The sequence below is a fragment of the Mastigoproctus giganteus genome, chromosome 9 (genome assembly GCF_048544385.1).
Source record: "Mastigoproctus giganteus isolate SK-2022 chromosome 9, ASM4854438v1, whole genome shotgun sequence".
Classification (NCBI taxonomy): Eukaryota; Metazoa; Arthropoda; class Arachnida; order Uropygi; family Thelyphonidae; genus Mastigoproctus; species Mastigoproctus giganteus.
Window position 1 is genome coordinate 220,783,254 of NC_143583.1, and position 21,994 is coordinate 220,805,247.

At 36.2% G+C, this 21,994-nt stretch overlaps 1 protein-coding gene across 1 annotated transcript in view; it reads left to right on the forward strand.

Moving 5' to 3' along the window:
- Positions 1-21,994, forward strand: part of LOC150081128 (adenosine 5'-monophosphoramidase HINT3-like) — a 156,116-nt gene that overhangs the window by 108,593 nt on the left and 25,529 nt on the right. The window contains exon 4 of the mRNA XM_090381095.1: positions 18,307-18,433. Coding sequence (XP_090237221.1) covers positions 18,307-18,433 — 127 coding nt within the window. The remainder of the gene's footprint in view (positions 1-18,306; positions 18,434-21,994) is intronic.

The window sequence follows — 21,994 nt, forward strand, 5'->3', positions numbered from 1 at the left end:
ACTTTTCCTCTTAATACAAATACATATTTTTATGAGTGGTATCGAAATTTTTCAGTTTTGGTTTTGTTGGTACAAGTATTAAAAAAGTTTGAAAATCCTAAAACCCTTAAGAATTTTAGGAAACTGTTGGTTAGATAGACAATTGTTTATCTCAGTTTGTTTGTTTTGTTTGTTGGTTTTTAGGAGCATTAGCAACTAAGGCCATATTGCTCCGGGATATGCGGTGGTCATTCCTTGACCTTTCCGCATCTTCCATATTTGGTGGTGACGAGCTCGAACCCCGGTCTAATCAAGAAGCGTGTGCTGCGCACTGCTGCTCCTTCCCACCTGGCTACGGAGGCGCCCGTTTATCTCAGTGTTTCCTAATTTAATATTTAGAAAATTACAGAACCCCAATAGTATTCTTACATAATATGCATAGCTAGACAGTAAGTCAGAATAAGTATGGATAAAAATAATAATAATACTCTTAATAAAGTTATGATTATGAGGTCAACTCTATTACTAATTTTTAAAAAATCGCATTTAATGATAAACAATATTATGTTTATCTTTTATCATTTCAAATTCGGCTAAGGTAAAGAAAGCCTGCACGAGAACGATGAGAATCGGATAACTTACGTGGAAAATTAGTTTCCCGACACCAGACTTCAGCGCTGCTCGCTCAGTAAATGGACGGTAGGTGTTATTGGTCTGGAGCAGAAATCGAGAAGGATATATTGATTGACAGGTAGGCGTGGCAAACGATGAAATGATTGGTGGTGGGCGCGACAGACAAGCTACTGTGTAGTCATTGGTGGCATTATGATGTGTATTTACCAGTAAAGAACAGTGAACAGGTAATAGTAGAGATGAATCTTTTAAAGATGGAAGAAATTTGTAAGGAAAATAAAATGTTGCTTGATTTTTTGATAAAAATTAAATTGATAAGACCGAAATTGTACTGTTTTAAGTGCAATGATTATTTTCAACTAATTGAATCACGAACAGTCATGTGGAAAGTTGTGGTGGTGTAAAAAATGTTCTTCGCCTGTTTCTTTATTGAAACATAGTTTTATGGAAAATACAAAACTTTCATTGAAAAAGATAATGTACATTATATACTTTTCGTCAACGTGCACGCCAGTAACTACGACAGCATTCCATCTGGAGATTTCGAAAGTGACAGCAATAAAGTTTTATAAGAAACTAAGAGATATTTGCGAATTGCAGTTGATAAAAAAAAACCCATTAAGTTGGGTGGATCAGAAATTTAATATTAAATGTAATATTTATTAGAAATTTTGGTCGAGATTCGGTATCGGGTACAGCCAATGAGAACGGCTCAGCCGGCTCCACCCACTGGGTGGAGTCAACTTACGTCTAGACGATCACAACTGACACGGGTGCCACGCAGTGCGTGTCACCTTGAGCCGCACCTGTTACTTGCGGTGTTTTGATATCACGTGGTTGCGGTTTAATCATCGGTCTTAATTACATTCGTAATTTTAAAAAAAATCACACTTATCCAAATTTAAAGGTGAAATTAAACTAGTGGGTGAGGGGCCAAACCCCCCGCTGAAACGGGGGTCTGGGGGCACAGCCCCAGAAAAAAAAAAAAATTAATTTTGAAATGTCGACTGATGAAAGGCAACACGAGGCACGCTGAGGTTTTTCTGGGTTACGAAACCCAATATGAAACCGAAAAATTTAAAAAAAAATTAACTATTGTTTATTGGTATTGTTCTCGGCTGAATAATTCTGTGGGTGTGGGGGCTGGAGCCCCCACATACACCGGGGTCTGGGGGCTGTAGCCCCCCAAAAAAATAATAATAAATAAAAATTAAATTTAAAAAAAAAAAATAAAGTAACTTAACTCTGTGATTGGCTGATTGCGATTGCGTAATCACATTTTGGTCAGTTGATTTGTGCGGCTGCCTGTTTCTTGCTGCCGTGAAATCTCCTTTGTCACAGGTATTTTTCACAGGAAACGGGCAAACACTAACAAAATCAAGGGAACATAGAGTGCTATTAAACGGCAACTATCATTAAGCAAAGTAAATGATCAGTTCGACTCCTACCTCGAAGAGTATATGTGGTGAAGGAAACATTCCGGCAGCAGCGATTTAACTATAGAATTTTTAAAAGATGTGAGCTTAGTGTATAAACCGGAAACCGAGGATTGAACGAGGACACCCGACCGATGAGGTGAGTGGTTTTTCATTGTCTCAGTTCAATCTGATTGTTTTTCATAGAAATAGCATAGAAAAACGTGCGTTTTTGTTTGTTTCGTAAAATTTCCCCTAAAATTACCTTTTCTTTTTCAGCCTTTCTCACTGTTAATGCTCGTAAAATAGCATAGAAAAACGTGCATTTATGTTTTTCATAGAAATAGCATAGAAAAACGTGCATTTGTTTTGTAAAATTTCCCCTCTATTTACCCTTAAATTACCTTTTCTTTTTCAGCTCCAATTTTGTGGGGAGGGGAAATAGCGGGGGTTAGGGGCAGCAGCCCCCAAAAAAAAAAAAAAAAAAAAGAAGCATTTATGTGTTCACTCGCAAAACAAAAAAAGAAGCATTTATGTGTTCACTGGCATCAGAAATTATCGTTGTTAATGTTCACAAAATAGTCTAGTTATGTACGGGCGAGAAGAATCAGTGATTGCATTTCGTGTGAATTTTTGTTTCTTAGTTTTTTAAAAATTAGTTTTTCTTCATTTGTTTTCAGCCGCCATATTTGTTGCTGTGCCAAGTGCCGTCTGCGTGTCATTTCAAATCCACCGGGCGAGGAGAGGAGAGGGAACGCAGTGAGTGGGCGGAGTCACAACCCGTCAATCATTGCTTTCCCCCCTCCTCTCCTCGCCACCATTTTTGGTGGCTGTACCCGATATTGAATCTTTACCGAAATTTCAAACTAGTGCCTTTGCTAGCAAAAAAACTTATCCCGCCAGTGCACCAGTTTCGCTAAAGTGTTGATAAAGGAGTTTTGCATTTTCACGAATGACGAGTGAATTTAATGGAATTTTATTTTGAGTTCGGTATTCTATCCACAGATTTAAAGCTTTTTCCATTTTTTCTAATTTAACATCACGAGTTACAGAGCAAATTTTTGAAGCAATTAGCAGGTTTTCGTGGACACTACGGCGGATTTTTTCTTCCGATTTTTTGATTGATCGTACCGTTGACTCATTGATTTTATAATGTTTTGCCACTGAGGAGACACTTTCACCATTAGAAATTTTGTCTAATAACTCAATTTTATTCGCTAATGTCATCACCTTCTTTGATATTTTCACATTTCCCTTGTTATTCGTAGCCATATTTTTGTACGGCTTAGAAAGAACGTGTCCACAATAAAGTCACTTTCTTCCGTTAACACACTTGAAAAAGTCTGTTTTACACGGCAAAACAGTAGATTTATCACTTTTGTAAGCATATCAATTTATAAATTTATTCAATTTATAAGCATATAAATTAAAAGCAAACGAAGAAACCTTCCATGGCAAGCGCATAACACATACTGAACAAGGATTAGCGAGAAATACCCATGCTCTCGATTTTGTCACCCCTCTCCCCACCCACTGAGCGCTGTTTTGACCGGGAAAGATAATTTTAGCCATGCCCATGTTTTTTTATGGCAGAAAATGTTCACGGCGCTTTAAAATTCAAATTTTTTTAGGTTTCATTTTATATTAAATCAGCGATCGCGAATACAGATACCGCAAATAGCGGGGGTTTACTGTATATATATATATATATACTGAATAGCTGTTAAGGTGCTGATCGACGTTATGATGTGTATGCATCCGCACGAGTGTCTTTAAAAATAAAAAGTACAGTAATAAAAAATTTATATTTTGTTAATAAACAATTTATGAGCTAGTCCATCCATGATTCTAAAGAAAAAAGGTTATGTTACCCCCTCCATTTCGGGAGGGGTTCAAGCTCCCATGGGATTCAAGTGGAGGTAACCTGACCTTTTTTCACCATTAGGGCATATTATTGAGCAAGAAAATAAAAATACAGTAATAAAAAATTTTTTTTTTTATGAATGTATATTTAAATATGACGGATTCTAAAGAAAAAAGGTTAGATTACCCCCTCCACTTTGGGAGGGGTTCAAGCTCCCATGGGATTCAAGTCGAGGTAACCTGACCTTTTTTCACCATTACAGTATTTATTTCGTAATGGTGAAAAAATGTTAGGGCATGTGCGATTAGAAGTTACCTTTAGTGCCGCTAAAGTGATACTAAACCGATGTTATCGTGTGTTGCGTTTGTGCACCAATCAGCACATCGTTTGCCACGCCTAACTGTCAATCAATATCCCTAGAAGGATCTAAATTGAGGGGCCCATCAAGCTCTGAGATGCCCACATCAACGCCAGAGCTTGCAATTGATCATCATGCGACACAGCAGCAACCCCCAAGGCAGAATGCGCTGGTCCCACAGGAACTAGTAATTGTTGGTGACTTTATTGTCAGGGAAACATGGAACCTGCTATGTAAAAAGGATTGGTGGAACAGGACCAGGGTATGTCTGCCAGGAGCAAAGGTTGATGACGTTATTGAGCAGATATCATCTTTTAAGGGCACAAAGGGTGATATTGTTGTACACGTTGGCATTTAAGAATTACTTAACAAGTACAGGTCACTGTTGAAAAAAAGCCATGAATTAGGGTTGAATTTGAAAGTGTTTGCAATTCTGCCCAGACACGATAGGAGGGAGTATATGATGAGAGCCTTGTCGATCAATTCGGCTCTGGAAAGATTGTGCAAGGCTCAATGGGTAGAAATTTTTCAGACTGGTCTATACTTCTTAACAGGAGAGACTGCTTCTACAGGGATCGGATACACTTAAATAGAAAGGGTGCAAGATTATTTGCTGATGCTATCGAGGCAGTGTTAGGTGGGTCGGAAAAGTGGTAGCTTGGGGGGTCGATACAAGTACTAATGGATTAACAGTAGCTACTGGCAGAGGTGAAAGTGATTCTTGCACTGCTTCTATTGGAATGAGCAGCAGCCTGAAAAACAAGATGCAGGGTATTTCAGAGACTGCTGGGAGTCATTGCGGTACAAGTAAAAACATGGGTTGTGTTAGGGTAGCTAAGATTAGGAACATTTGCATGTACACCAATGCTAGGAGTTTGGTAAATGAACTTGATGAATTTGAGGTATTGCTCAGAACATCAAAGGCAGATATAGTTGGGATATCACAGACGTGGTGTCACAGATATAAGGAATGTAGGACTGGAATTTGGGGAGTACAATGTCTACAGGAAGGATAGAGAAGATAGGAAGGAAGGAGGGGTTATACTATTAGTTAAGAAACACGTAAAATCCAAGGAAGTGAAGCCAGTCGACATCACTGGACAGTGATGTCGACCCAGTCAGTTTAGTGTGACATAAGCATTGGGAGATCAAAATTGAGAGTAGGAGTGTATTATAGGCCTAATGACTCTGATCAGTATAATAAGAAACTGTACAGAGAAATAAAGTGGACCAGTAAATCAGATTATCTTATAATGGAGGATTTTAATTTCTCAGATATTGATTGGAATTTGTGGGTTGGTCATTGACACACTAGCAAGGCTTTTGTGGATTTATTGGATGATTGTTTTCTACATCAGCATGTTCAGAAAGCAACTAGATGGAGTAATACTCTTGATCTGATTATCAGTAGTGATTTTTCATGCATTAAGAATCTGCAGATAAAGGAACCACTAGGTGGCAGTGATCACAGTGACCTGGAAGACTATGATAGATATAAGCTGGTCTGTATCCAAGTCACAAAGGAGATTAGGCAGTTTATGAGAAATCCTTGGCAAAGGATGCAAAGAAAAACAGCAGAGTTCTTTATCTATGTAAACTCTAGAAGGAAAGGGATGAATCAGATAGGTCCACAGGATATTGATGGTTCAAAAGTTAAGGATCCTGCTCAGGTGGCTAACAAACTAAAGGAATATTTTGCATCTACATTCACACATGAGGAGTTATTCAGGAAGAGGAATACCAGAGATGAAGTAAACTATGGCAGTGAGCTAGATGATTTTGTAATAACTGAACGGGGCAGATGAGATCTATCCAGTTATATTAAAGAAGGCAGCAAAGTAAGTAAGCAGACCTTTACCCATAATTATGAGAGCTTCTTTGGACTCAGGGGAGGTACCCATAGACTGGAGATGTGCAAATGTGACACCAATTCACAAAGGAGGGTCAAAGACTGACACAAGTAATTATAGACCTGTGAGTTTAACTTCTGTTCCAGGAAAATTAATGGAGGCACTAGTTAAAGAAGCACTTCAGGATCATCTAGACTAGACTTCAGTTATAACTCGGACACAGCATGGGTTTGTTAAGGGAAAGTCTTGCTGACCAATTTGATTGGATACTATGATGCAGTCACAAAAGAACTAGATGCAGGGAATAACTTTGATATTATATATTTGGATCTTAGAAAGGCTCTTGATACTGTTGCACATGGAAGACTGCTGCACAAACTGGAGCAGTGTGGCATTGGAGGCTAATTGCTGCTATGGATAAAGGGATGGTTGAGGGAGAGAAGACAGAGAATGGTAATCAATGGACACTGCTCATCATGGACTAATGTTATTAGTGGAGTCCCTCAGGGTTCAGTGTTGGGTCCATTGTTGTTTTCTGTATTTATAAATTATATTGATGATGGTATATCAAGCTTAATGTCCAAGTTTGCAGACGATACAAAGGTTGGCAGGGTTGTTAAGGACACTATGACGGTATGCTGCTGCAACAGGATCTGGAAAGGTTGAGCAGATGGGCTGAGAGGTGAAAATGAAGTTTAACATTGACAAATGTAAAGTACTACATATGGGAAACAGTAACCCCAGAGCAAGATATCAACTCTGTGGTACTACATTGACATTGCTAGAGAATGAAAGGACCTGGGGGTGATTGTGCAGGCAGATATGAAGTTTTCTGAGCAGTGCAGACGGGCTGCAAGAATAGCTCGTGGTGTTTTGTCAATGGTATAGAGGAATTTTTCTAGCAGGGATAAGGAGGTGATTATCCCGTTGTATAAGGCGATGGTCAGGCCACACCTTGAGTATACAGGTCTGGAAGCCTCATTTCAAGAAGGATGTAGAATTGCTGGAACGAGTCCAGACAAGGGCAACAAGATTAGGATTAGGGCAACAAGACAACAATGGGTTGCTCTTAAGAAGAAAGGCTTAAGTTTTGCAAATTACAGTGTCTGGAGACTAGTTACCAGAGAGGTGATCTGATAGAGTTGTATAAAGCCTTGAATAGTTTGAGTATGCTCAATACCGATGGGATTCTTCCTCTTGCTCAGAATAATCACCTGAGAGGGCATAAATTCAAATTGAGGAAAGACAGATGTAGGATAGATGTGCAGAAATTTGCCTTTAGCCAGCGGGTGGTTGGTTGGTGGAACAGACTTCCATCCCCTCTTGTGGGAGTTGATAGCCTAAATAAATTTAAGGCTGAGCTGGATAGGTACTTGGAACAAATGGAGGGGTGAAATCGGAGTGTGTTTTTTTTTTTTTTTTTGGCTGATGGTGCATAAGCTTGCTTTCTTGCATCATATGCCTCTACTAATGCTAATGCATAGTTCTCGACTTTGCTCCAGACCGAGTGTGTTTGCCAAGTGAGCAGCGCTAGTGCTGTATCAGGAAACTAATTTTCCACGTGAGTTTTCCGACGTTTCTCGTCGTTCTCGTGCAGGCTTTCTTTACCTTCGCCATTTTTTTTTAGCTTTTTGATAACAATTATTAGATTTTTTTTTTAAGCCTTGAAATGTTATTCCATTGTTTTTTTTTCCTCTGGCGAAAGCTTCACTTTCACTTCAAAGAACCTCACGGTCCTGCCGAACACCATTTGGGAAACATTAGTGTATCTTATATCAGGGTCAAAGTAATGCTTGTGCATATCTGAAGAATTTCTGTTTGTTTTCACAACACCTGATGTTGGCATGATGTTTTAAAGGTGGCAATGTTTCAAACAAGCAGGAAGATAAAGCTATGAAAATATGCCTATATAACTTCAAAGGGTATGTCAGAGTAGTAAACTGTAGAAGAACTTAACAGTGTGTACAGTAATGTCAGAAGTTCAGGGGTGGGCCCTTCCAGGGGTGCAAAGTGTGTATTGCACCTGGGCGCCAAACGTTCAAGGTGCACCTGAAACTTTCATACACGTATGAAGAAAATTTTAAATGTCATATTAGTCTGAATATTACTGGCTGTTGGGTAAACTGTATGTGCTAAAATAACCACCGATGATCCGGCAAACTCACTAATCTGGCACCCCACAGGTCCCAACGCTGCCGGATTAGTGACGGTTGACCCGTACTATTATCTTTAAATTTTTTACTTTAATCTCACCCCCTTATTATAAAAATTATCGAGGACTTTTTTTATTTAAAAATTAGATTAAATTTAATGTTTTATTGATCTCATTTGTTTGATTAGTAAGGCTCAAGGAGTCTCTTTCAATGGAAATTTATTTATTTTGATTGTTAGTATAAAAGTATTAATATTAAATATATTATACATGCTGCCAAGATTTGAAATACAGAAATTTCATAGGCGAATTCTGCATTTAAATATGAACAGATAATTCCTCTTGCAACAATTAATGAAATAATCTTGAAAATCATGCTGCTGTAGCCGAGTGATCAGCCATAAGGGTGCATAAGTATACGTGCCTTGAGTGACTGGGGTTCAAGCCTGTGACTGCTATATATGGTGCTGTTTATTGTGTTCTCTCTATCTTGTGAACTCCTCTGACCACGTGGTCACCTCGGAGTATAAGCAGAAAATTTATTTTTTTTTTATTTCTGATTTTGAAAAGCCATTAGTTTGGTTAGATAGCCTTTCCACAGAGTAGTAAGATACAGAGTGGACATTCTCATAGGCATTATTCTTTCCTTTATGTAATTCCTTTTTAATATGCTTTCTATGCACTTTAATATATAAATTCCTTTTACATATTAAAATGCACAGAAAGTGGAGCCACCATTCTATGAATATAGAAACAGGCCGGAACATTGCAAAGAGTTCCTGGAGAATTTTCTACAGTTTTGTAATTGCGATGGGCTATGTTGATTCACTGTTCTCACACTAATAATCAGTGAATATGTTGATTCATTGATTATTAGTGTGAGATATTCACAATAATTATTATTCCAATACAAAAAAAGATGCTATGAAAGATGGCAGAATAGTGAAATATAAACATAAGTAAAGATTTCGAGAAGAATATAACTACAGTAGCTGTGTGGTAATGTTGAACAAAGCTGTTTTCTTCGGTTCAAATCCTCCTTTCTTCTTCCCCCCCCCTTTTCCCTCCTTATACTTTAAATTCATTTCTGGCAATTTACTTATGTTTTTACATATAATTATTTAATAAGTAAATTTTTAAATATTTTAAATGGTTATTATAATATTATGGCCACACACTGGCAAAAATGTAGCCTAGAAGGAGATTAAGATGACAATCGTGTGTGCCAGTTGCAATAAACATTAATGATTACAGAAAACACGCTACTGGGCTTAGGTAGGTGATAATAAAAGGTTTCAATACAGTGAGACTTGTCCAGTCTCACTGTACTGAAACCTGCTATAATTACCCACCTGAACCAAGTAGTGTGTACATAATTCTTTTATTTATTAATGTTTATTGCAACTGGCACAATGACTATCATCTCAATCTCCTTCTAGGCTGCATTTTAGCCAATGTCTGGCCATTATATTTTAAAATATTACTTATTTGACCTTAACTACATAAATCTACATCTGATCACTTTGACTAATCTCAACTCTTGTTTTAGATTTTGATTTAATAAATTGAACTCCTTTTGACTTCAGTTGTAATTTTATTTAATTATTTTCCTTTATTTATTTATTATTTTAGGCCTGGCATCCTATTAAATGAACACTGCATCATTTATCTGCTAACTAGAGCCAGTATAATATAATTATTTGTTTGTTTTTTTTGTATACTACACAAATATATATATATATATATATATATTTTTTGTATACTATACAAAGAATCTGAAATCAATGGAAAATTTGAAAAAGACAATTATCTGTTACTAATTTTGAATGCTTTATTGCTAAGTTAGTTATTTTCTTTAACAAAAGTAATTTAGCATCACATCTCTTAGATCACTATTTATTTGAGTTTGTATTACAAAAAAAAAAAAAACACAAACATCATACTCGAACTGAAATTCTTTTAATTTATTAAGTTTCTCATTACATATTGAAAGATATCTGTAGTCTTCTGTAAATTAAATTGTAATATCATCACATGAACTGTCCTGTAATATATATATATATATAAAAAAGCATTTTGATTTAAGTCATAAAATTAAAAGCAACACTAAATACTTATATGCCCAGTACAAGCAACAAAATTAAAAAATTAATAATAACGCACTGTGTCAGTCTTTAATACAATCTTTAATTTCATAAATTGTAAAGATGCTATGACATATATTCCATGTTGTTACTGAGAGATAAGCTTTGCTAATACAAATATCTGTATCTTTCTTACAACTCTCAAAATTCAGATAATTTTGATACTGGAGTTGTAAGAAAGAAACAGATAATGACTCTGAAACATGCTTATGATTTTCTTGTGGACAGTTCATTAGACTGAAACAAATGGGAGCTGTCATCTTCTATTATCTATTATCATCTATAAATTGCAGTAGAATATTTCAGTGCGGTCACAGGGGAGACTGATTCTACAGGGATGGGAGACCCTTAAATAGAAAGGGAGCAAGAATATCTGCTGATGCTACTGAGGCAATGGGGGGATTTGCAGACTAAATGATCAATGGTAGCCGCAGGCAGAAGCGAAAGTGATTCTTGCACTGCTTCTATTGGAATGAGCAGCAGCCTAGAGAGCCAGTTGCTGAGTATTTCAAGAACTGCTGGGAGTTAGCATCGAACAAGTAAACACATGGGTTGTGTTAGGGTAACTAAGAGTAAGAACAGGTGCATGTATAGTTGCCTGTACACCAATGCTAGAAGTATAGTAAATAAATTTGATGAATTTGAAGTGCCGATGAGATATCAAAGGCAGATATTGTTGGGATATCATAGACATGGTGTCACATTGACATAAGCGGTGCAGAATTGGAATTTGGGCAGTATAATGTGTACAGGAAGGGAGGAGAGGTTATGCTATAAGTTAAGAAATCTAAGAAAGTGCAGCCAGTTGATCATTTTGGTGTGACATAAGCGCTGGGAAAGCAAAATTGAGAGTAGGAGTGTAATATAGGCCTAATGACTCTGATGAGTATAATGAACAACTGTACAGAGAAATAGTGGGCTGGTAAATCAGATTGTCGTATAATGGGGGAATCTAACCTTCCAGATATTAACTGGAACTTGTGGGTTGGTCACTCACGTGCCAGCAAGACTTTTGTGGATTTATTGGAGGATTGTTTTCTACAGCGACATGTTCACAGGGCAACCAGAGGGAGTGATCTGATTATCAGCAGTGATTATTCATGCATTAAGAATTATCAAATAACAGAACCACTAGGTGACAGTGATTGCAGTGTACTGATGTGGGATTAACATAAAGATGTAACTATCATCAGGGGTAAAGGTAAGGGGTTTTTGCTTTCATAAAGGTGAGTATAGTGGTCTCACAGAATTTTTAGGTTCTGTACAGTGGGACCAACTGATGATGTTACCAACAGCAGATTCTAAATAGGAAACATTCAAGGAAGTAATCTTGGAAGCTACTAGGCTTTTTGTTCCAACTAAGAAATACTGCTCTAGGTTCAGGCCCAGATGGATATCAGAGGAACTAATGAGACTCGTGGAAGAGAAGAAAATTGCATGGGATGCACCTAAATTGTCAGGCGACACAGAAGCCTATGGTAGATACAAGCTGGTCTGTAATCAAGTCACAAAGGAGGTTAGGCAAGTGAAGGCAAATTATGAAAAATCTTTGGCAAAGGATGCAAAGAAAAACACCAAAGACTTCTTTACTTATATATACTGTAAAAGGAAGGGGATGAATCAGATTGGTCCATGTGATATCAATGGTTTAACTATAGATGATCATTTTCAGATAGCTGCCAAACTAAATGAGTATTTTGCACCTACATTCATATATGAAGAGTTATTCAAGGAGGAGAGGGCCAGATGTTTATCAAACTCTAACAGGGAGTTAAATGATTTTGTAATAACTGAGAGCAATATTGTTGAAATTAAACATAAGGCACCTGGGGTGCATGGGATTTATCCAGTTATATTAAAGGAGGCAGCAAAGGAAGTAAGCAAACACTTAGCCATAATTATGAGAGCATCCTTGGACTCGTGGGAAGTCCACATGGACTGGAGATGTGCAAATGTATCTCCAATTCACAAAGGGAGATCAAAGGGTGACATGAGTAATTACAGACCTGTTAGTTTGGCATTGGTTCCAGGGAAAATATTGGTGTCACTGGTTAAAGAAGCACTGCAGGATCATCTAGACAAGACTTCAGTTATAGCTCGGACACAGCATGGGTTTGTCAAGGGGAAGTCTTGTCTGACCAATTTGAGTGGATACTATGATATGGTCACAAAGGAACTGGATGCAAAAATAATTTTGATATCATATACTTGGATTTCAGGAAAGCTTTTGATACTGTTGCACATTGAAGACTATTGTATTAATTGGATCAGTATGGCAATTAAGGGCAAGTTGCTACAATGGATAAAAGGATGGTTGAGTAGGAGAAGACAGAGTGGTAATCAATGGGTACTGCTCTACATGGACTAAAGTTATTAGTGATGTCCCTCAGAGTTCAGTGTTGGGCCCATTGTTGTTTTGTATATTTATCAATGATATTAATGAAGGTATATTAAGCTTAATGTCAAAGTTTGCAATGATACAAAGGTTGGCAGGGTTGTTAATAACAGTAATGACAGTATGCTGCTGCAACAGGATCTGGAAAAGTTGGGTAGATGGGCTGAGATCTCGAAGCCTCATTTTAGGAAGGTTATAGAGTTCCTAGAATGAGTATAGAGAAAGGCAACAGGATTGGTGAGAGGAACAAAGCAGTGCTCTTTCCAAGAGAGACTTAAATTCAGAAAGTTGCAGCATCCGGAGACTAAGCAACTATGAGGTAATCTGATTGAGTTGTATAAGACTTTGAATGTTTTAAGCAGGCTCAGTGCTGATGGGATACTTCTGCACCTGCTCAGATTAAGAACCTGAGGGAGTGTAGATTCAAATTGAAGAAAGACAGTTGTAGTATAGATATGCGAAGTTTGTGTTCAGCCAGCAGATAGTTGATTGCTGGAACAGACTTCCATCTGTTGTTGTGGAAGTTGATAGATTAAATAAATTTAAGGCTGAACTAGACAAACATTTGAAGTGAGTGAATGGATGGGTGAAATGGTAATGGTTTTTTTTTTTTTTTTTTTTTGGCTGATGCTATATAAGCTTGCTTTCTTGTATCATCTGCCTCAACTAATGCTAATCTCCAAAGTTGTTTACTGCTGCCCTTGAGAAAGCTTTCAGAAGATTAGACTGGTCGCAGAAAGTAGTCAATATGAAGGGAGAGTACCTAAACCATTTAATGAGTTGCAGTTAACATTATAATCATAAGCCCTGATCCCAAAGAATTAGAGGAAAATCTTAATCAGTTATGCACAGTTAGTAAGGATTTTGGACTAAAGATGAATATGGCTAAAACAAAAGTAATGATGAACAAGTATGCCACAGAAAGAGAAATAATGATTGAAGGAGCAGTAATTGAAAAGGTGGATTCATATCCTTATTTGGGACAAGTCATTAGCTGTAATAATGATAAATGACTTGAAGTCAAGAGAAGAATAAATTTTGGATGGGTAGCATTCAGAAAATATAGTCACATATTGAGGAGCAACATCCCAATTTGTCTGAAACATAAAATAATGAACCAATGTATACTCCCCACCATGATTTATGGAAATGAAACTTGGGCACTCAACAAAAGAATGAAAGAGAAGCTGAAAACTACACAGCAAAGAATGGAACGAATTATATTAGGAATCAGACTGTTAGGAAAGAGAAACACATGGATTATGCAGCAAACTCAAGTAAAGGACATTCTTATCAAAACTAAAGAACTAAAATGGTCTTGGGTAGGACACATAGCTCGAAGACATGATGACAGATGGATTAAGAAAATAATCGAATGGTACCCAAACTAGCTAGAAGAAAATCTGGAAGACAATGATGGAGATGGTCAGATGAAATTCACGAGTTCGTGGGTAGTAAATGGATGGCCATTGCACAAAACAGATGGAACTGTAAAGTTGCTGGAGAGGCCTTCATCCTGCAGTGGATTGAAAATGGCTGCTGCTGCTGATAATGATGTGATAATGATTCCTAGAATAATTAATAACAAAAATGAAACCTTTTACATTTATATGTTCTCTTGTAATATGGTATTATTAGCATTAGTAGAGGCATATGATGCAAGAAAGCAAGCTTATTCAGCATCAGCCAAAAAAAAAAAAAAAACACACCACTCCCATTTCACCCCTCCGTTCGTTCGAGATACCTGTCCAGTTGAGCCTTAAATTTGTTTAGGCTATCAACTTCAACAACAAATGATGGACGTCGGTTCCACCAACCAACCACCCGCTGGCCAAAGGCAAATTTCCGCACATCTATCCGATATCCGTCCTTCCTCAATTTGAATTTATGCCCTCTGATTATTCTGAGCAAGAGGAAGAATCCCATTGGCATTGAGCATGCTCAAACCATTCAAAGCCTTATACACCTCTATCAGATCACCTCGCCGGTGCCTAGTCTCCAGACTCTGTAATTTGCAAAACTTAAGCCTTTCTTCTTAAGAGCAACCCTTTGTTCCATTCACTAATCTTGCTGCCCTTCTCTGTACCCGTTCCAGCAGCTCTACATCCTTCTTGAAATGAGGCTTCCAGACCTGTATACAGTACTCAAGGTGTGCCCTGACCAATGCCTTATACAAGGGAATAATCACATCCCTGTCCCTGCTAGAAATATTCCTGTATATCATTGACAAGACACCATGAGCTACTCTTGCAGCTCTTCTGCACTGCTCAGAGATTCATGAAATTCATGAGTTTTTGAGTAGTAAATGGATGGCCAGTGCTCAAAACAGAAGGAACTGGAAAGTTGCTGGAGAGGCCTTCATCCTGCAGTGGATTGAAAATGGCTGATGATGATGATGTAAAGCCTTATGTATTATCAAAAATCAATGTTGTTAGGAAATCGATACAAAATTTAAACACATTAGTATCAACAATCATAAAAATGTTACATGAATTAAGCGAGTATTTTAAAGAATCTAGAACAGATGGTTTTCAAAATATGTCAAATGAAGTAGCAGCCATTGCTAGTTAAATAGACTGTGAAACTAGATTTACAGAAGTCTCAATTATATGACCACGAAAAAAGAAAAGAATGTTTCTTTTAATTATCAAATTATGATACTACAAATTTGCCTGAAGCATTATACAAAATAAATTTTTATTGTCATTCTAGATATAACTATTATAAATAGAAAAGAGATTCGAACTGAAGATTCATAATAATAGTTTTAATTTTTAATCGGACCTTTATTCATTTCCATCTCTAAATAAAGAAACTAATATTAAATATTGTATGGACTTAAAAACTATTTTTGATGGATCCTTCTTTAAAAGAAAGTGACATCAATGCTATGGACTTGTGTGAAGAAATAGAAAATTTGTCAATTTTTATACAGCCAAACATGGAAGCATATGATGTGTTACGGTATATTTTTTCAAACAATCTTCTTGCAGTGTTTCCCAATGTTTCTATTATAATACAAATATTTCTCACCCTTCCTGTTACTATAGCACATGAAGCGTGTGGTTTTTTTCCGAATTGAAAATGGTAAAGAACTATTTAAGATCAACAATGATGCAAAAAAGGTTTAAAAATTTGGGTCTCATTAGTATTTAAAAAGACAGTTTCCAGTTTCACTATTTCTGAAATTATCAACGATTTTTCAATAAGAAAATCAAGAAGAATAAACATTACAATACAAACAGTGCAAGGATCACTTTCACCTCTGCCTGTGGCCATTGTTAATTTATTAGTCTGTATATTTATCTCCCCCTCCAAAAGCTAGCACTTTTCTGAACCATCTAAGGCTGCCTGAATCAAATATTCTTGCACTCTTTCTATTTACAAGCGTAACAAGCCCAACCTTGTACAAGCATTCTCTCCTGTTAACAAGCACAGACCATGCTGAAAAAAATTCTACCTCATGAGTCTTGCACGATCTCTTCAGGCTGAATTTATTTACAAGGCTGTCATCATATATTCCCTCCTGTCATGCTTGGGTAGAATCACAGACATTTTCAAATTCAAGCCTTGTGAATTTTCCTGAACATTGCTCTGTTTATGTTAAGTAAGTCTGCAGATCTCCTACTCTTAATATTATTAGTGCTAACGTGTACAACAATCACCTTTTTACTTAAAAATTACTTAGATTGGTCACATCTAAGTGGTCTGAAAAATTGCAGCTTAAGTTAAATTCATCTGAACATAGGTTTCATATATAGGGAACAGAAGTTGTCTAGGAGATGCTTACAAACTGGGAGGGGGAGGAAGTCCAAAAAAAAAAAAAAAAAAAAAAGGTTTAGGGGTTATGATTCAGTCAGAATCTTAACTCCTAAGACTTTCCTTTTTATACAATGATGACTGCATTTAGAATATTTAAGACGTTTGCAAGTAGGGTAAAGGATGTTATTATTCTTTTGTAATAGATGATGGTAAGGCTTCATTTATAATATTGTGTTCAGGTCTGGAAGCCACACTTTAAGAAAGATATCAAACTTCTAGAATCAGTTTCGATAAGAGCAACCAGATTGGTGAGAGGTGCTAATCGATGTTCATATGAAGAATGATTTAGGAAGTGCAGACTGCAAAGCTTAGAGGAGATTAAATGTGTCACAGCAAATCTCCGAAAATTCCACTACCATCAAAATTTGAACAAATGTATTCAAGTAGTTGGACATGGGCAAAGAGGTACGTAGGTATTGGATTTTACTGGTGCATTAGCAGCAGTGGCTATTATGTGCCAAGTGCAGGCAAAGAGAGGCATTCTCACCCACTGCTACTATTCCCTACTATCTGGTATTAACAGGGTGGTTCTCTAGAATATTACGGATTTTTCAGACATGCTTTGTTCAGCTACTGGGGCAGGAGACTGCACACAGTTGTGTCAAAGATAAAAGTTCTTGTACCTATTGAAGGTACAAATGGAATTATATATGAGATCAAATGTTCAGATTGTGGAGAATGTTATATTGGAGAGACAGAATGTAGTTTTAAAGATTGTATGGTGGAATATGCTAGAGCAGTAGAGACTGCATACTATGGGAAATTTACTGTAGCTCCTGGAAGGAGAACCACAAAATTTCTCCAGGTGATGCTGTCATCATTGATCATTTGCATGGGTTGAACTGGAAATGGCCTAAGAGCTTGCAAATTTGTTCTTTGGAACATAATACCATCAACAGAGATAGGGAAGTACATATTTATCCCCCTCCTCCTTTGAAACCTTAATTCTTGAATGGGATGAACGCTCTGGAGCGATTTCTGGTCGCCATGCATGCATGTCTAGCATGGCAGCTGGAAAGTAGGATGTGTCTTGAGCTGTGATCCTGATGATATTATTTAATGATGTGCCATGACAATAAAGCTCCACTGTTGATAAAGGAGGCCAGAAACTACAGTGAAAGTTATGGTATTGTTTTATCGCTTTTAACTTGTAATATTTCATGTATATTTTAATTTTACTTCAGTTTTATCTATATTTTTATTACTTTAAGTCTACAGTTGCCAGTGTATTTTATTTTTATTTTTAGATAAAATTTTATCCTGTTTTAATTTTAATAATGGTTGGTATATTCCACTGCAGTTAGTATGAGTGATGCAGAAAAAAATCTGCTGCTCTGCATCACTTAACCATTATAATACTAATACTAGACAGATGTCTAAGTAAATAATTATCACAAAATAAAGTCCTAATATTTTTGAAAAGGTGTCTGTAGTCTTCTGTTATAATCACACCAAACTCACCAATATGAGTGCAACAAATCAAGTATTTCTTGCATCTATTTGATGCATAGAAAAGATGAAACAGTTTTATGTTACATCTTTTTATGATGACTCTGTACATAAATCCTAAATTATTTAAGTTTCCAGTTTAATGACAGACAAAAACTTAGAATGGTCCAGTTGCATCTTTCTGAAACATTAAATATTTAATTCATTAAATATGTATTACAAATATTTACATAATTTTATTTTAGGATTGGCTTTCATTGGCCCCCTTTTACCTCAGTTCCTCATCTTCATCTCCATGTTATTTGTCCTATCAAAGAAATGTCTCTTAAAGCAAGGTTTCTGTTCAGGCCTGGAACAAGGTGGTTTTTGACGGTAAATTATTTGTTTTGTCAAAAAATATCAAAGTAATTTTGTCAAAATTTTCAAAGGCCTTTTCAAGTTTTTTCCTATATTGTGCCTTCAGTAATAACAAAATATTCATTTGAAATGCTTTATAAAATAGTGGTTACATTTTTTAACAATAAAAACAGTAAAAAAAGTGGTTATGAAAATTTAAGCAGGTGCAGAATAGTACTAATAATTGTAACATGTTAACAAAAGCCTGTATAGCAACTAAAGTCCAATATTAACAAGTACAAGGGTGGTTCAAATAAGTTTATAGAATGACCTAGATGATATTTTAACTAAACTAAAATGTTGTCTTTTGTGCATTTTCTAAATATCATTGATTGCAAAATTTATTTTATTAAAAGTAAAATACATCTAATTTTCAAATAATTTCCATTTTAACCATCCATAAACAATATAGAAATGCACAAAAAGATTGAATGCATTCAGTTACTGCTAAACTGGGAAATTATTGTTATCAATAAGTTGTCTGGAGAGGTGGTTTAGAAATGAGTGTCTGGATAATCAAAACTCTGCATAATCCATAAAATCAAACAAAAACTCATCATTGTTAAAAAAAAAAAAAGTAATTTATTTACATATCACATTCATATTTAAAAAAGCATGCAACAACTTGAGAAGATTTGACATTAAAAATTGTATGTTCACATTAAATTTTCTGCAAATTGAAAAAACAGTGAAGTTTGCTTTCCTGTGAATGATACTAGAGTAGCTCCTGTTTATCCAGGTTGTCTGGGAGATAAATTTTCATTAAATACTTGTGTTCCATTTATGAAAAGTGTAGATTTTGACAGAACTTAATGCAAACAAGAAATTTCTGAAAAAGAAACCATAAAATTTGCTTTCTCCTCTTGATTCAATCCTGCTATTACTCCAAAACAGCTGAAGCCTTACAGAGGAGGAATATAACAGTAGGAATACAGTAATAATTCTATTTACAGTCAGTATACAATATCAGATCTCAATATACAAGGTCAATATACAGCATATACAATGAATATCTTATGTTACAAGTGATTTGCATTTAAGCAAAGCTGGGATGACAGAGAATTTTGTATTTCTAAACACTTTTGGTGTTATCTTTTCTTGTTTGCTCACAGTGAATAGTTACATTGATTGATTTGTATTATTATTATTATAAATATCCATTTTTTTTTGTATTATTTCTTATTATATTTGTTAGTTATTATCTTTGTTTATTGAAAAATTTAGGATAATATATACCTATTTTTTATTATTTTATTATTATTAAGTTAATCATTTATTCTCATTTTCTAGTTACTTGATTGTAAAACCTTTGCAACTCTTTTTTGATATTGATATCTTCAGCTAGAATATCAATGTTGGATTTGTTTAGCACTTTTGCAGTTCTATTGAAATAGTGGAATTTAAGTTGATCAGTTCAGAATGGGTCTAGTGCCAGCATATTGTGTCTTCTCAAGGCTCTTGCAGGACAGCTGAAATTGACGAGGTAGAGCAGCTCAGGGGCATCTAGCTTTCCAGCCACGAGATGCATTAGGAATTTGCAGCCTGCCTCAGCCCTTCTTTGGTAGAGTGGTACCATCCTGAAGTGAATGCACCATTCAAAATAGGATTTTGTGTTCATTTCCAACCTAAATTTGTCCTAGGAATCTGACTATGGATTTCTGAATATGTTCCAGTTGTTTTTTAAGAATTTTGGTGTGAGGATTCCAGATCTGTGAGGCATATTCTAGAATTGGGTTAACTATCATTATGCAAGCTGTTTTTATGAGTTGTATATTGGTAAAGTCGAAGCAGATTCTTTTAAGCAGTCCAAGGGATTTGGAGGCCTTTGCTGTAGTCTTATTTACATGTATGTTGAAGTTTCCCTTGTCAGAGAACAATACTCCCAAGTCTGAAACCTCTTGTATTCTCAGTAGCTTGTGGTTATTAGTCTTATAGGGATAATAGGACACTGAACAAAGTTTTTGTTCAGTGTCCTATTCTGTTTTGACATGGGCACACATAAAAACTCAAATAAAAAAAGACCCAGACAATTGCTAAAAATAAGCAAACAGTAATAAAAAAACGTTACAAAAAAAAACCAAAAATTAATGTTGTGTTTTTGTCAGCAAGAGTGGATGGAGCCTTGTTGTTCTACATGGCCCTGGACAGAATGATTAAATTATTATTATTATTATTATTATTATTATTAATATCCATATGATGCAAGGAAGCCTGAGGCTTATGCTGCACCAGGAAAAAAAAAAAGTTCCCGAGTAACCCTGAGTGAGAGAGAGAGAGAGAGAGAGAGAGAGAGAGAGAGAGAGTCAAAAGTAGAAGGGAATCACCAAGAAAGAGAAGAATGATGATATCCAGCTCAGGACCCTAGGTGTGCCAAGCCCATACTCACCAGATGTGAGCCCCCGGGGATAAATTGACTCTTTAACATTGTTTTCATGTTTATTGATGAGCTGGAGTTTTTGTTCAGTGTCCTATTCTGTTTTGACATGGGCACACATAAAAACTCAAATAAAAAAAGACCCAGACAATTGCTAAAAATAAGCAAACAGTAATAAAAAAACGTTACAAAAAAAACCAAAAAACTTTTTTTCACTTTTTTGTTATCCAACTTAGACATCTGTAGGCCATGGAGACCAGAAGATCTGAGATCCAAATAATCAAGAATCTACATAAAGTTCAAAGCATCATTTGTCAGCAGCTTTGTTGTTCCTTGTAGTCAAGTAGAGATTCATTAAAGTTGACATTTTAGCTCCTTTTTCATGTTTATTGATGAGTTGAAGTTCTTGTTCAGTAGAAAGAACAACCTTTTCTCTCTTAATATGGTGCAAATCTTGTTAACCTAGAAAAGCATTAGCATTACTAAAGGCACATGATGCAAGCAAGCAAACTTATATAGCATCTTCCAAAAAAAAAAAAACACACCCTTCTGATTTCGCCCATCCACTCACTCCAAATGTTTGTCTAGTTCTGCTTTGAATCTATTTAAGCTACCAACTTCTACAACGACAGATGGAAGTCTGTTCCAGCAACCCGCTGGTTAAAGGCACATCTATCCAACAACTGTCTTTCCTCAATTTGAATTTATGACCTCTCAGGTCATAAATTCAGGTCCAAGCAAGAGGAAGGAATCCCATCAGCATTGAGCATGCTCAAACCATTCAAAGCTTTATGCACCTCAATCAGATCACCTCACAGGTGCCTAGTCTCCAAACACTATAATCTGTAAAACTTAAGCCTTTCTTTGTAAGAGCAACTCTTTGTTCCATTCATTAGCATTAGCATAGGCATTTGATGCAAGAAAGCAAGCTTATGCAGCATCAGCCAAAAAAAAAAAACCCACTTCCACTTCACCCCTCTGTTCGTTCAAAATAGCTGTCCAGCTGAGCCTTAAACTTATTTAGGCTATCAACCTCCACCACAAGGGATGGAAGTCTGTTCCACCAACCAACCACCCACTGGCTAAAGGCAAATTTCCGCACGTCTATCCTACATCTGTCTTTAGTCATTAATCTTATTGCCCTTCTCTATACTCATTCCAGC